Here is a 16,129-nt window from a genome sequence, read left to right on the forward strand (position 1 = left end):
GGCAGATCTCTGTGAGTCTGAGGTAAGCCTGGTCTACAGAGTGAGATCTAGGACAGGCACCAAAACTACACAGAGAAACCCTGTCTTCAAAAACCAAAACCAAAAAGCAACAACAACAAAAAAGAAATACAGAATAATTAGTCTTCTATGATAGTCAAACTTAAAGTCATGTTAAGTTTTCTAGTTATTCATAGATGTAATTCATTTAGGTAGGTAATCTTCAAACACTTCAAAGACCTACAGAATTTGGCATTTAAAACATTTTAAGAACTTTGACTTTTTTGAGATTGAGACATGTCTGCTCCTGGCAGCACCAATCTTCTTGAGAGAAGATAATGGGCATTGAAGAAACTCATTATGGAGTTTGCTTTCTTTGTGGCAAAAGTTAGCCACTGGGGGGGAAAAAGGTCCTTGCCTTTTGACAGATTGTTATATAAACTGGGCATGTAGGACCCATAGGAAGGTGACCACAGAACTTTGCAAGGTGAGATGGTCCTTCAGGTTCCTGATTTGCAGAAGAAACTGCCAGACATTCTACAGGACACAGAGAGAAGCAAGTGAGAGACTGTAGGCCTGTAGGCTGAAGAAGAATGCCCCAACATTGCACAGGAACTTCTGGTGACTGTCCAGGCAGGCAGCTGTCTCTGTCAATCTAGATTTTTAGAAGTTGCTTACAATGCTCTTCCTGTTTGCTTAGGTAATATTATATCCTTCTGTGGTCTTTGATGTAGTTAAAGACTAGATAGTTATAATTTAGTTTAGTTATGATAAATGATAAATTAGATATGAAACTTTAGACTCACAAATATAAGATAGAATATTTTCTTTAATTTTGCCAAATACAAATAGACTAGATATTGTAACTGTAACTCTTGCTTGATAACTATTCTATTATATGTAATTTTACTATGTTAAAACTAAAACCTTCCTTTTTGTTTAGACAGAAAAGGGGAAATGCTGTGGGATAATGCTCTTGTACACTGGTTTAATAAAACACTGATTGGCCAATAGCCAGGCAGGAAGTATAGGCAAGGTGAACAGACTAAAGGAATTCTAGGAAAAGGAAGTACTGAGTTGCCAGCCAAACACAGAGGAAGCAAGGTAAGGCAGAACTGAGCAAAGGTACCAAAACATGCATCTAAACATAAATAAGAATTATGGATTAATTTAAGTGTAAGAGCTAGTCAGTAATAAGCCTGAGCTAATGGCCAAGCAGTTATAAATAATATTAAGCCTCTGTGTGATTATTTCATAAGTGGACCATGGGACTGCAGGGGCTTGGTAGGACCAGAGAAAACTTCTGGCTACAGATACATGACATTCTGATCTGCTGCAAAGACTAGAATATTCTATTGTCTTGTCCCTTGAGGGTTAATTCAGCTGGGTTTACCAATCTCCCAGAGACCATTCCTCCAGAGGTGGATTCATCTGAAGACATGGGAAGGCAGTGGGTGAAATCATTATCACCTTAATGAGATAATGTACTTATTCGCATCAGACAACCTCCCCCATATATGATTGCTCATCAGTTCTCTCCATGCCCATGTAACAGAAGAGGCTAAAAATTACAGAAAATAATGAAAAGTTTAACTTATAAAAAGAAGTCATGCATTATCAAGACAGAATAGCCATTTCTTTACTGAGCTTTAAAATGTATTATAAAATTTGCCCTGCCAATTCCTCTCCCTCCATTTTTCATAGTTATCTGGTACAACCTACTCCTTCCATATGGTGCTTTAAATTCTTAGGAGACATTCAGTGTGGTACTCCCTTCCTCCTGCCTATCTCCTTTTCACTTGCCATATTAGTATGTGAGCAAGGATCAGAAAGGTGGAGCCTGGAGGGGAATTCCAAAGAAAAAGATAGAGGAAGACCCTGGCCAACAATTCAAAGAATTTAGAGAGCAGTGAAGAATTCCAAACAAGGGAATCAACTTTCCACACACTGGAACCTTCTCCCCATTACATCTTAGAAAGTTCTAAGGTGCTTACCTCTTTTTGAAAAGGAGAAAGGCTTTCTGTGAGGCAAATAGTCCCTCCCAGTTCTTCAAGCCCATACATGAATAAAACGTCTTCAAACCCATACTAGAATAACACCATCTCCTCTACCAGTCTTCTAGTAGGAACCCCAAGGCCTGGTAACAATGAAGATGTTGGATTTCATTTAAATCAGAATCTCTCTTTCCAATATATCTTTTTGATTAATGGGTTCTGCATTTCTTTAGAATATGATATAGATTTAAAGAGAAGTTGAAAACCTGAGGTAAGAGTTTCCTATTTAATCTCAATGATTAAATAAAATTCTCAAGCACAATTGACATGTCAAAGACTAGATCAAGACCTGTCTTACTTTTTTCTTAACAAAATAGAGAAGAAAACATCAGTATGTAATAAACATAAGGTGAATATTACTTTAAAATTGAACATTTCATTAACTATTGTTATAAATTATGTCTTAGAATGAGCCAAATGGGAGAAAAAAAAATCAGCTGGAAAATACTGAGTGTCACTAAGACTTGTTATTTGGGACCTGAAAATCATGAGGAAAGGTTAGCCTTTACAATCAAATGAATTTGATGATGTGAGGAATGGCTAGCCTTTATAGTCAAATGAATTTGATGATCCTGGCATATTTGATGATCCACAGTATGTAGAGTCTTTCAATAATTTATTTCTTCATGGTGGTTGAAATGAGAATGTACCCACAGGCTCATATATTTGAATGTTTGGTCCCTAGCTCGTGAATCTGATTTTGAAAGATTAGGAGGCATGGCCTTGTTGGAGGAGGTGTGGCCCTGGGAGTGGATTTTGGGGTTTCTCAGGCCCACACCATTCTCAATTAACTCCTTCTGCCTCCTGCTTGTAGATGAGATGTAAGCTCTCAGCTGCTGCCCCAGAACCATGTCTGCTTGCCTGCTGCCGTGATAGTCATCGACTCTAACCGCCAGGAACTGTGAGCCCCAATATTAAATGCTTTATTTTATAACTTGCCTTGGTAAAGGTGTTTTGTCACGACAATGGAAAAGTAAGAAAGACAATGTCAAGCCAGGAGGCGGTGGCTCACTCCTTTAATCCCAGCACTCAGGAAGCAGAGGCAGAAGGATCTTCTTGAGTTGGAGACCAGCCTGGTCTACAGAGAGAGTTCTAGAACAGCCAAAGCTGCACAGAGAATCCCTGTCTCAAAAAAATGACAATATCCCAAATAGATAACCTTATGAGAATTTCTTTCATTAAAGATTTCTCTCTTCTGCTTTCTGATTCCTTGTCCTTAAAAGCCCTTTCCATTTTCTCTCTCCATGTCTCCATTGCCTCCCCAGGGGATTATCTGTCAGCTCAACACTCTTCCTCTCCTTAGTAGTTATCTAGTTTGGTAAACCTTTTCTTTTTTTCTAAGAATAACAGTAATATTTAGGAATCTCGTTTATGGGGAATTAAGTCTAAATGTAATTTGTCTGATGGGAGAGGAGCTATGTAAATAGAAGTTAAGTCTTCCCTCTGACTATAGGACTACTAGATGAACAGATCCCAGAGTTAAGACTCCCTTCCATACTGGGGAAAGACAAAGGCTTGAGGCCTGGTGCAATCCAAGAAGGAATGTGTCTGCCTGAAAGAGACTTCACACAATTCTGACAACTTATCAAGTCACCTTGCAGGACATTCTAGAGCCAAGACAATGATAATGGTAATTTCTAGGCCAGGCCACAGCTTAACCAACTCTGCTTAACTATGCATATATCTTGGCCTGTAAATCTAAACCTCACATCAACGACCCTTCTAACAGACTGGGGGCCACAAGGTTTTTTTCCCTCATCTTCCCAATGTAGCCACATTGTACAAATCTCTTCCCCCTGTTATCAGAGCATTATTCTTTTTAATTGGCATATGGGGATAGTCAGCTGATTGCTTGTGACAGGACACTGGATTTACCATAAAAACTCTAATAGCACAAACTCTTCTTTGCTTTCACCCTCCTATCTTCAGAAACTGTACTGTCCAATGTGCAGCCCATTTCTAACAAAGCTTGGCCTGGATTTTCGATGCTTACACTACTGCTGTGCTTTTGATCATTCACTCTGATTATTCATTGAGTGCTTTTGTAAATTGTGTGTTTCTTGAAATTTTATTCTCAAGTCCTAATACTCCCATGAATATTTTATTTACTGCTGAGTTCATACCTTTATGTTGCTAGATTTCCAAAATTGGGACATACTGTACTTAAATATCTTTTCTCCATGACTACAGTCTAGCCATAGTCATGCTATTTTTCCCAGTGACTTTGTAAGCAGCTTGACAGCAAGGCTCAGCTTTTAAGTTTGTATTGCAAATTAAAATACTAACAATAAAAACAGTAAAGTGTACCTACTCTGTGGTAAATCATGCATCTAGCCTGATTGGCTTTGGGTGTCACAACAATCCTAAAGAATAAACATAGACAATCTAAATTATTCACAACCTCTTGAAATGTTACATCAGTTTATTTACTTACTAGAATGGAGCTGTAATCCACAAATCAACACAATGTTGTTATGGTTGATCATTGACATGTTTGGAGATGTGCACAATTTTGATTGCCCAAAGCACATACTTCCAGTTGGGGTCTAAAATGGGCATGCTGTCCTCACTCTTTCTTTCACTCCTCATGCTGTGAACAAGTGCCCTTTGAATAATTTATGCAGTTCTATGTTCTACACATGCATATGCACACACACACACACACACACACACACATACACGCACAAGCATACTCCTCCCACACACACTCCCACACACAGTGAGAGCATTTCACTGCTTAAAATGGCCATAGCGCCGGGCGGTGGTGGCACACGCCTTTAATCCCAGCACTTGGGAGGCAGAGGCAGGCGGATCTCTGTGAGTTTGAGGCCAGCCTGGGCTACCAATTGAGTTCCATGAAAGGCGCAAAGCTACATAGAGAAACCCTGTCGCAAAAAACAAAAACAAAAAAAAAAATGGCCATAGCATTGTGTGATAAAGGGCTCCCTAGTGATCTAAAGAACAAGGAGTATATAGTGTACTTTACAGACGAAGAGCATGTGTTGGATACACTAATATCTATGGATCACTAATGTGAATTAAATTAGGTGTCTTTTAGCAGGAAGCCACAACAATCAATGTTAATTTGATCAATTCATAAAAATATTGTGACCAGATTCTCAAAGAAACCTAAACCTCTGTTTGGCTAGGGACCAGTGACTCAGTGTCACTTCAGTGTTTGCTATTGTTTTATATAATTCCAAGAATAATGAAAATCAACTATACTGTTATATCTTTATATTGCATTTTAGAGATGAGAAAATGACATAACAAAACCATAAGAAAAGTGCCTTGAAATACTGAAAGGGATACGGGATTAAGCCAAATCAGGACATACACATATCTGTTCCAAGTTTTCACTTTGTTAGAAGTTATACTTGCTGGTATAAGTATACCAGGAAGGCATGCAAACTCAGTCCTCTGTAGATAGAAGGAGCCTTGGTGTGATTTTTTTCCCAATGACTAAAAAATTTATAAATGGAGACACTTCTATCTCTCAGCTGGGTTGAGCTATTTTATTTTGTGTATGAGAAGCCATAGACATCCCCAAACACTAATATTACCTTGACTCATTTATTTGAACAAACTCCGAATGTCTACTATGCTTTTTATGTGTTAGGTAAAGCTCCAGAGACATCTCCATCTCCAATATCTCCAATATGACTACAATTTATGACCGAGGGCAGACATAACAACACTAACTACAATGTTAAGTATGAGTGCTGTATAAAAGATGTTCACAAGGTCTCAAAAGGCCAGAGGGGTGGTAAAAATTCTAATCACAGGTAGAAGTTGTTGAGAAGTCCTTTGAGAAGAAATCATTGGTGAGCCAAACCTTGAAGAAGAAATGTCAGTTTGGAAATTGTAAGGATATGCCGCTTCAAGTACTGACTGTACTCTGGGAGTTAGGATCAAGTGTAGAGGCTTGGAGAAGAACAGACCTAGGAGACAAATGCTTCTGGAAGATGGTCTGTTGGCTCAGAAAATAAAAGGATACTATACCTTATTGCTCCAAGAAATACAAACATATATTTTTCAGTTTTTATCGTATTAATTAAAATGGAATTTAAAGTGAAAAACAATACATTATGGAACAGTTACATACAGCAGTTCCTCTTTGTTAGAAAGACACAAAGTTGTCATGTGTATTATAGTTGGCATCATTTCACCAGGATAAAGCATAGTTTGACTGTCATATCCAAAGAGGGAAATATCCAGACAAAAACAACATACTTTTAAGAGAAGCTTCGTCCTTCTATATACCACTTGACTGGGCAGGGTATGCCTGGCAGGTACCACTTTTCCTCTTACTGAGATGGTGAGGTCTTGTCTATAGTACTAACAATCACATAAAATATTTACTTTGTTATATTTTGATGCTTCTCTCTTGTGGTGTTTCAATTTTTTGGCATTAAAATTGAAGGGTAGATATTACATACATATTAATGCTAGACATTGATAGACAACAGCTGATAGACAGCAATGAAGGGGAATCGACTTGCTTTAGGGTTAAACGTGTGGCTTGTTAAATATCTATCTATTTTAATATAATTTGGATTGATAAAGGGATCCAGCCATTGATTTGCTTTAAATTAATGACAAATATAATTTATCCTTAAGATAAACTATAAAGTTTGTCAAGTCCTAATTATCATAATTTCATAAGGAGAAGTGCCATACTTTTCAGGTTTAACAAGTGTATAGGTTCTATATTTTGCTTGCTTTTACCTTTGTAAAGGCAGCAGACTATTGCTCATGAATAATTAAAAGAACATTCATTCCAAAAACATACACTTGGATGGTTGACGTGATAATAATGATACTTTTAAGTAAGATTAATAATCTGGGGAATATACTACTTTATTTACTTTATTTTTAATAGGAAAGCAATATTCTGGTTTATGAAGTTGTCAAGCCACACATCCTAAAGGAAAAGTTTCAAAAGTGAACAAAATGGGGAGATGTATCAGTGGTGAAACTCACTGGTTGCTTTACCAGAGGACTCAGGTTCAATTCCCAGCATACACTTTGTGGCTTACAACCAGTCATAATTCCAACTCTAGAGTATTAGATGCCCTTGTCTCTCTTCTTCAGGCACTACACACACTTGATTCACAGACATACATGCAGGCAAAACACACACACACACACACACACACACACACACACACACACACACACACACACATACACACACACACACACACACTCACTTTAAAAATTTCAAAGAGAAAATATCTTGCTTACATTAAAAGCAGTAAGTTTCCTATGAGCTGATGAGGAAAGGCAACAACCAATATATATATTTAATATATTTAATGGTAAGTTAATAGTCCTATGGATTTTTCAATAAATATATTTCTGTGGATTTTTTTCTGATCAGGAACTATAATTATTAAACAAGTAAACATAAAAATCTGAGACACAAGGCCCCCATGGTATTTAGAAACTCAAATTAATGCAAATTTCCATGGATAGATTTTCAGCCAAGATAAGTCTGTAAAGGTGATGGTGAAACTCATCAACACAGCAAATCAATCTCTGATTTTTGTCAGAATTACCAGCTATTCAAATAAAACATCCTGCATCTAACTATATTCAAAAGAATGTGACCTTTTATCCAGTTTTACTTAATTTTCCTTTGAAATTTTCCCATTTTTTCACAATTTTAGTGGGGGAGGGCAGGAGACAAAAGCAATCCAAAGGCAATTATTTAATTGTTGGTTTTGTTGTAATTAACTCAAAGTACTTGTTGAATTCCTTCTAGAGTCAAGATTCTATACCAAATTTTATTTTGAGTAATGAGTTGGAGTGTTGTTATGGTCCAATAACTGCTTTTCTTTTTTTCTCCAGAAAATTCTCCTTTTAGTGCTAAGATGTAATGAGATGTAGGGAGAAGATGCAGTGGATTTCTGAAACCCACTGGACTCAGAATAACATGCAAGGTCAAGGCATTCTGAAAGCAGAGGAAATAATGTCACAGAGCCAAGGACATGCAGTACATCTGGGAATCAGTAAGTGGTTAATCTGACCAAAGTGATGGTCTATACTGTGCCTGAATGGGCACAGAGGGTAATGAACAGAATCCATAGTGTACGAGACACCAAAGTCAAGGATTCTCACTCAATGAGCATGGAAGTTCCGTTGACATATCAAGAGCTGTTTTAGAATAACTCATAAGAGGACAGTGTGCAACATGGGTACAAATTAGACCAAGATGTGAAGGGGGACCAAGGGAAGAGGCCACAGAAATAACTAGGCTGGGATGATTAGAGGCTGGCTTAGGACCACAGTGAGACTACTGATCAAGACCGACTGAGAGGATTTGAAAGGCAGATCCCACAGGAAAGCAAAATGAAGGAAATCTGGATGATTTTGTGATTACTGACTAGAAACTGGTAAATTTATAATGAAGAACAGGGAATGTATGACCATTTACATTTCAGGGTAAAATCAATTGATATTAAATTAAACCTGAGGTGCCATATGATACCATCAAAAAATGTTCAAGGAGACCTTAGACAGGGCAAGTTGGAGTTTATACCAAGTGCAGGGGATACTGAACACAGCCATAACCTGAGTTTACAATGAAGCAAGAAGACATGGGCATGTGCAAATTATTTTATATTAGATTACTAAAAGTAGAATAAAAGAGGTGCATTTTTTCTGAATTATTTGAGAAGCCAAAATTAATTTCTAATGTAACTGGGCAGGGCTTGCTAATCTGGCCTTTGAAATGGTTTACAATTTTTGAACTCGAACTGGAATAGGCTGAGATATAAATGGAGAATTCCAGAAGAGGATCGAGGGTATTGCCGGTAGCTGAAAAATTTGATACCAGTAAAGGCAATAAAACAGAGAGACACACCTCTTTGTGAGGGAGGGAGGAAGACACTAACGTTCCAGCACTCTGCTTACTTGTGGAGGAATGAAGAGAGGGAGGTAATGAAGGATCATGATTCAGACTACACCATGATGGGACAACTGGTTAAATTACGTGTTGAATGACTAAAGTCTATATAATAAGTAGCTCAATAAAAATGTATTTCTAGCATTGTCTGTACACACCTTTCATCCCAGAGGCACACAGACATCTGAATTTAAGGCTAGCCTGGTATACACAGTGAGTTCCAGACCAAGAAGGGATAAATAGGTAGACCATAGGGCAGAGGGACAAAGAAAGAAATCAAAACATGTTTGTAATGCAAACCTTTAGTCTTAATTCTTTGAGCTTTAGGACTAAAAACCTCCACGCCTTATATTTTTAACAAATTAGAAACTTTAATGTGTACTGTATGGTAATGTTTCTATAAGCACATGTCTCACATTTTTCATTTTAAAATATATTTTATTGTATTTTATATCAAGGGCTTCAAGTGCTACCTTTTTAGGTCAGTGCTAATAGGAATTTTCAGAAGGTTAGGGGTAAAGATGCATCTCACTTACCTAATTTCTTAAATGACTAGACTATTTCTATAAGAAAAGTCCTATGTTCAGAATGCTCAAATGATGTTAATTCTCTATCCAACATCTCTTCCATTATTGCCACTAAGGTGGCAGACACTGGTTGTATGGTATGAAACCCAGCTTGGATCATTCCTACATATACAAGCTTTCCTTTGTCTATGGGATTGTCTTAGAAATATTAACACCTGCATACAGATCAGAGGATTGGCGTCATTAATGATTGACTCCATTAATGACTGAGTGGTTTTATAGATAGCAGAATTGCAGTTTTCTAGAAATACAGAAATCAGCCTAGCAGGAGTACATTTTAGTCTATAGCAGAAAAGGAGTTGATCTAAAGTACACACTGGCCTTGCATTAAATATGCTGTTTGCCATGCTTTGTTTTAATGGCAAGGCAACACTCAAGTCGGTCAGTACTTAGACTCTGGTGTGGAGGTAAATGATGTTGCTCTAAAGTCTTCCATGACAAGGCTAAAGGGCCTCAAGGAGCTACTGGATTTCTTACTTTTCCATCTAAAATAATCCTTTATGTGCCTTATACTTTCAGGCAAGAGTTCTCAATGTTAAATATGCTTTTCCTGTTTCAAATAAAAGGTTCCCAAACAAATGTTATGCTGTGTCTTCTTTGCATGCTTCACTTAATATGCTTTCATTATACCTAATGCACTGTTAATAGTCTCCTATGGCAAGATGGGAATATTAAATGTGGGCATAAAACATCCATGATACCACCTTGAATTTGCGATAATGTTTTTCATCTGCGGGCTCAAAGCACCTCACGCATACGCTCATTTGGTCTTTCCTTGAGCTTTAATGTGAGCATTTTAATGGCTAGGATACTGAGGGGTGGCATTGCTAAGAGAATTGAGGTCACTGACAAAGTCCACATTATACACAGTAAAGATGTTCCTATGAAGCTGTGAGCATTCCTTCCTTCCAGCCCAGCTGCCCCCAAGGTGAGTATACCAGTGTCTCAGGGGGTGGGGGGCAAATTATGATCACATCTATACTGGTCTTGTCCTTCTGGCTTCGTCTCTCTTACCTGGACACCATCAGACGCAGGGATGTAACTTGCCCTTTTAAATGTATCTGTCACATTTCTGAGTATTTCCACAGACACTAGAAGGTCACCGGCATAGAAATTTTTCCTCTGGGTTAAATCCAACAGTGTCTTGGTGACCTGGGACATTCCATCACCTGCCAGCATCCGCTGCCCCTTCGCAAGATGCTCTTTAATCTGTTATAGTCAAAAGAACAGAAAACACATCAGAATCTCCATTACTGTTTCTCTCCATCTCTTCAATTAGCAACTATTTTTAAATTGTTCAGTCAACTTTAAAACAGTCTTGTGGTACTTAGAAGGATTTAAAAACAGTAAAGTCTATCCTAAGTGTCTGGGTCATCCAGCCTCAGGGTCCTGGCGTTCAAGGCACTGTCAGCTTGGGTGAGCTCACTCTTGAGGTCTCAGGCTGGACCTGTCATTTGTTGGCCACTCCGAGAACCTGTGTGTCACCCTTACCCCAGCACATCCCATAGGCTGAACAGATGATAGGTCAAAGGTTATGTGGGTGGGTTGGTTGGTGTCCCAATCCCTCCATTGGTAGTCTTGCCTGGGCACAGGAAGTGGCCACTTCAGACTATGTATCCCCTTTTGCTGGGAGTCTCATCTGGGGTCATCCTTGTAGATTCCTGGAAGTGTCCCTTGTACCAGGATTCTACCTGACCCTGAAATGACCCTCCTTTCCATCTGGTTCTTTCAGTAATCTCCCCCTACCCCACCCCTGCCTGATCCCTTACGTTCCCATCCCCACCTGCCCCCAGTCCACCTACAGAATTTCTTCTATTTCTTTTTCCCAGGGAGATCCAAATGACCCCCTTGAGCCCTCCTTGCTATCTAGGCTCTCTGGGTCTGTGGATTGTGGCATGGTTATTCTTTACTTTAGAACTAACAGAAACCGTGGTCAGGATATAAAATCAGTTAATTAATTAATTAAAAAAACAGTAAATTCTATATATCCTAAAGTTTAATGGGTTAACAGTCCAGCATACAAAAGCTAATGTGAACATTGTGTATCTTTTTCAGACTTAACAGTCTTCCTGTTTTCAATTAGAATATACAATAAATGCATTGGGGGAAATATATTTCAAGTGCAGAATTTTTTTTTTTTTGTATTTGTTACATTTCATTATTTTTTTCCTTTTATTTTATTTTACAATACCATTCAGTTCTACATATCAGCCACAGATTCCCTTGTTCTCCCCCCCTCCGGCCCCCTCCCCTTTCCCCCAGCCCACTTCCCATTCCCACCTCCTCCAGAGCAAAGCCTCCCCCGAGGACTGAGATCAACCTGGTAGACTCAGTCCAGGCAGGTCCAGTCCCCTCCTCCCAAGTGCAGAAAATTTTTAAAAATTACTTTTACATGTAACAAGTCAGGGAAGTTATTTAGAAAAGCAAGATCAGAAATGAGCTTATAAACAAGAGATGGTGGTGTATGCCAGTAATCCCAGCACTTGGGAGGCAGAGGCAGGACCGCTGTGAGTAGTTTGAGGCCAGCCTGGTCTAAAAAGCGAGTATGCCAGAGACTACATAGAACCATGTCTTGAAAAACCAAGAGAGAGAGAGACAGAAACAGAGAGATTATAATTACTTTATAATATTTGTTCTCAACATCATTTTGGTTATCGCTGCCTTACCATCACACTGCCAGAATGACAGATTGACCTACTGTTCTGTTCCTAAACTACTGAGAAATATTTACAATTTTCTGTTTGGGTCACATGTTGCATGACTTCCTGTTATTGTGCTATGACACTCTATCTCTTTCTTCCTTTATTTTCTACAAGGCACAAAGATTGGTTCCTCATTATTCGAAATAGACAACGTTAATAAAGTCCTTCCTTGTGCTCTCTCTCATCCTGTACATTTCCCATTCTTACCACATTGACTATTCATCATTGTTGTCCACCTTTCTGTCCCAACACCCTTACCATATGGTCCAGCAAAGATCCATCAGAGCAGATTCAATTGTTATGCACTAACTATCCCTCTGCAGTGTAATGCAGTAAAAAGAACTTCAGAGCCAAGAGGGCCCAGGCTCTGAAGTATACATCTTGTCATTGGTAGAAAGATTGGTTTACTACCTCTCTTATAATTCAAAAAAAAATACAATCATGCAGTATAGTGCTTTAAAAATCATTTTGTTAATTCAAATGCACTGGCACGAACCTGAGATAATCAGCAGCAGAAACTATACAAAGAAGGCCCTTGCTGTCCCATTAACTAAACTCCTCATGGTAGAAGTCAAGACATGCAGCAACTTCACCCTCATTTTCCGTGGTCGAGTCACTCATCCTTCCCTCTTCCTCAAGGAGGGAAGAGGACATCCCTGCTCTGGGACCTTTCCATTTGCTTTCCCTTCTGTCTGAACTAATATACCATCGTTGGTCACCTTCTCAGAAAGCTCTATCAAAAATATCTTTCTCATCCCTTTCAATCGCCATATCCCAGTCCAACTTGAGCAACTTTACCTGCCATATGTTCTCCATTTGGTGTACTGTCATAATTTTATCATCAACATGACTTCAGATACTGACTGTGTGAGTTAGATGAATGGATGAGTCCTCTATTCTCTCATCATTGTTAGACCATAGGAGTGAGCCAGTAAACATCAGAGTTGTCCCATCTTACTTCTCGATGTTGTCAACATCAAACACTTCAATCAATAGCTTGAGACAAACCAATATCTTGAGACATATAACCCTCTTGACTTACAGAGATACTACAATATCTAGGCTGGAAAACGTGTGGCTCAGCAGAGGAGGTTTAGGGAGTTCTGGATAGGAACAAAGTGAATAGGACCGGCCTAAAATGTCACAGGTTCAGTCTGCAGTTCTGTACTGACACGTGCAATTCAGAGGGGCAAAGGACTTAGATTTTTCTTCACCTGGGGCAGAAACAACAACTACCACTCTGAATGAGGTCTGACTGCTTTCATCTATTATTTTACAACTATGCTGCGTCTAGGAGGGATATTTATGTCACAGATCTTAGGGGTGTTTCCCCTCACAGAATTAACTTGAACCTTTAAGAAGAAAACCTTCAGGCGTGATTTCTGTTTGCAATAGAAACAGTTATGGGAGGCACTGAACAGACCATCCAATCAGAGCCGGGAAAGGCAGCCTTCCTCATCTGTGTCAGCAACACATCTAGCCTGAGTTAGTATTAAATTAGCATCATTGCCATCTGACAGCTGCTTAACAGGCTTATGTCGAATGAGCGGTTCTCAGTCCAGTTCTCAGCGAACAGTCGCTCAGATCATTCCTGCTCTCGCAATTGGCAGTAATTAGCATCCTCTGGGACATCGTTACTAAAAAAGACCCCAGGCAAACACCTTGCAGTACTTTTACGTGCTGGTGTAGACGATGCATAGCATTGACACAGAGAATAAAGAGTATTCAGAGAAGACATGTTGCTTCCCAGAACATGTTGAGTTGAAAGATGCTTTCCAGTTAATGGACAGTGAATATACTGTGTGATCATTCTTGGAAATCTCGTTAAAGATTTCAGAGTAGGTGCAATTCTAAAACCTATCTTTTTTTTTTTTTTTTTTCGGTTTTTCGAGACAAGATTTCTCTGTGTAGCTTTGCGCCTTTCCTGGAATCTTTTAATTGTGAATATGCCACTTATTCTTTAGGAGGATTGGAGAAATTTCTGTCTTCTAGATTATTTGATTTGTCTGTAAAAAAGGAGGACAAGTCCTGTTTTTGGTATTGGTTAATATCTTGCACCTTTCCAGGATTCAACTTCCAATTCCTCTTTTCTCTCTGATTAGATAATGTATACTGGTCTAGAACTTTATGTCTTTAACACCCAGCTCAGTAATTATTGCTTCATCTGGATTTAATTGGCCATCTATTCTAATTATTGATTGGTGTGACAATATTTCCCGTTTTGTTATACTTTGAAAATGAAACCCCCCCTTACCCACCCAGCCTCGGGTATAAGATGGCTCCTAGCTCATGGTGATATTTTGAGAGGTACTGGAAGTTTCAGGAGGTGGGGCTCAATGGAAGGTGGTTTTAGAAAATGTCCCTGGGAGTGTGTTTGGGGAATTACTGTCATCACCGGCTTGTTCCTGTCTGCATATCTTGACTTCCGTTTACTACAATGTGAGCAGATTTGCTGTATCACATGTTCCCTGTCATAATCAGGATGTCCTGCTCTCAGCAATAATACCATCAGACAACCATGGTAAGAAATTGTGAGCCAAGAGAATGTTCCTTCATGATGGTGCCTCCTCAGATACTTAACCATAGCAATGAATCACTCAGTTAAATACTAATAAATGTTGTGCCTAATCTTTTACATTCTCTCCCATTATTTAACTATATTCTATTCTTCCTCTCATCTCTTATTTTAGACAAATAGCTTTTTTTTTTCATATATGCATCTCTAACTCTCCTGATTCCTACATGTACTAGCTTTCAGCTCATGGAATTTAACTAAAACAATGAATAATTATCATAAACATGTGGAATGTTCTCATTCTTCAGGGCCCCAATCCAGGGTTTGTAAAGTATCATGGAGACCAGTTGCAGATTCCTTTATTTCCAGCAGAGGAGTTCTCAGGCAGTTTGAGGGTCCTGTTGCAATTCATGCCAATTATCATGTGAATTCCATCAGCTCTTAGTTCAGGCTAGGAATTTCAATTTCTGAAAACTATTTTCTTTTCTCTCTCTCCCCCAATTTTCTGAGTCACACAGTTCACAGAAATGCCCTAGGTCTGAGAGTTCACATAGTTTTCTTAGCTATGAAGCCAGGATAGCAACGGGGTGTCTGGTTATTGCAGCAGAGTCCCTCTGCTTCTGTGGAAGGTGGTGGGTCCTGAAAGCATTCCCATGAGGGATTTTGAATCTTAGCCTCTAGCCAGTGCATTGGGCTCTCATATACCATGACATTCCCTCAGCTTCACTCTGTAACTTGGCCTTTGTTTAGTTTTCTTTCTTCCTTCACTTTTGGTATGTACAGACTCTCTCTCTTAAGCTCAGCTATACTTTTGTTTGTGAAAATAAATACTTGTCATTCAGTATGATCTCTGAGGGTCAGCTTTGCCTAACCCATGATTCCTATATTTCTGCGAGTCTTCCAATGACATCTTATCCAAACTCTTTACCTCTTCCAAAAGAAATGACATGGAATTCATGTTTGCTTCCTGACTCGCTGTCTTCTCTAATTTTACATGTTGTTGACAATTCCTCTGGTTAAATTGTTCCATTTTTTTCTGCTTCATGAATTCTATTCAGATAAGTATAATCATGCCATGATCTGGACTTTCATGCCTCCTGGAAGTAATCCTGTTCTATCTTACGGCATTGTCATATTATTGCATTATCTCAAGCGTTCCACTAGACTCCAACCTCCTGAAGGGCTTGTGGCTCACAATCATCTTTGAGTCCCCTATAATCTCTGCCATGTAGAACACAGTGGCATCTGCTGTTCCACATGCCTGCTAAATGGCAGTGAGACTAAAGAAAGATTTCCTTTCTTTGTGTGCAACTGTGCTACTTACGTGTTTACAAGGTAAAGGTGGCAGCTGATTATCATTCAAT

At 38.9% G+C, this 16,129-nt stretch overlaps 1 protein-coding gene across 4 annotated transcripts in view; it reads right to left on the minus strand.

Annotated features, from left to right (window-relative positions):
* Adgrb3 (adhesion G protein-coupled receptor B3) overlaps positions 1–16,129 on the minus strand; it is a 732,632-nt gene that overhangs the window by 390,168 nt on the left and 326,335 nt on the right. For all 4 annotated transcript variants that reach the window (XM_076557962.1, XM_042265766.2, XM_076557963.1 and 1 more), the window contains one exon: positions 10,563–10,757. In XM_076557962.1, the coding sequence (XP_076414077.1) occupies positions 10,563–10,757 (195 nt within the window). The remainder of the gene's footprint in view (positions 1–10,562; positions 10,758–16,129) is intronic.

Source organism: Peromyscus maniculatus, chromosome 21 (genome assembly GCF_049852395.1).
Source record: "Peromyscus maniculatus bairdii isolate BWxNUB_F1_BW_parent chromosome 21, HU_Pman_BW_mat_3.1, whole genome shotgun sequence".
NCBI lineage: Eukaryota > Metazoa > Chordata > Mammalia > Rodentia > Cricetidae > Peromyscus > Peromyscus maniculatus.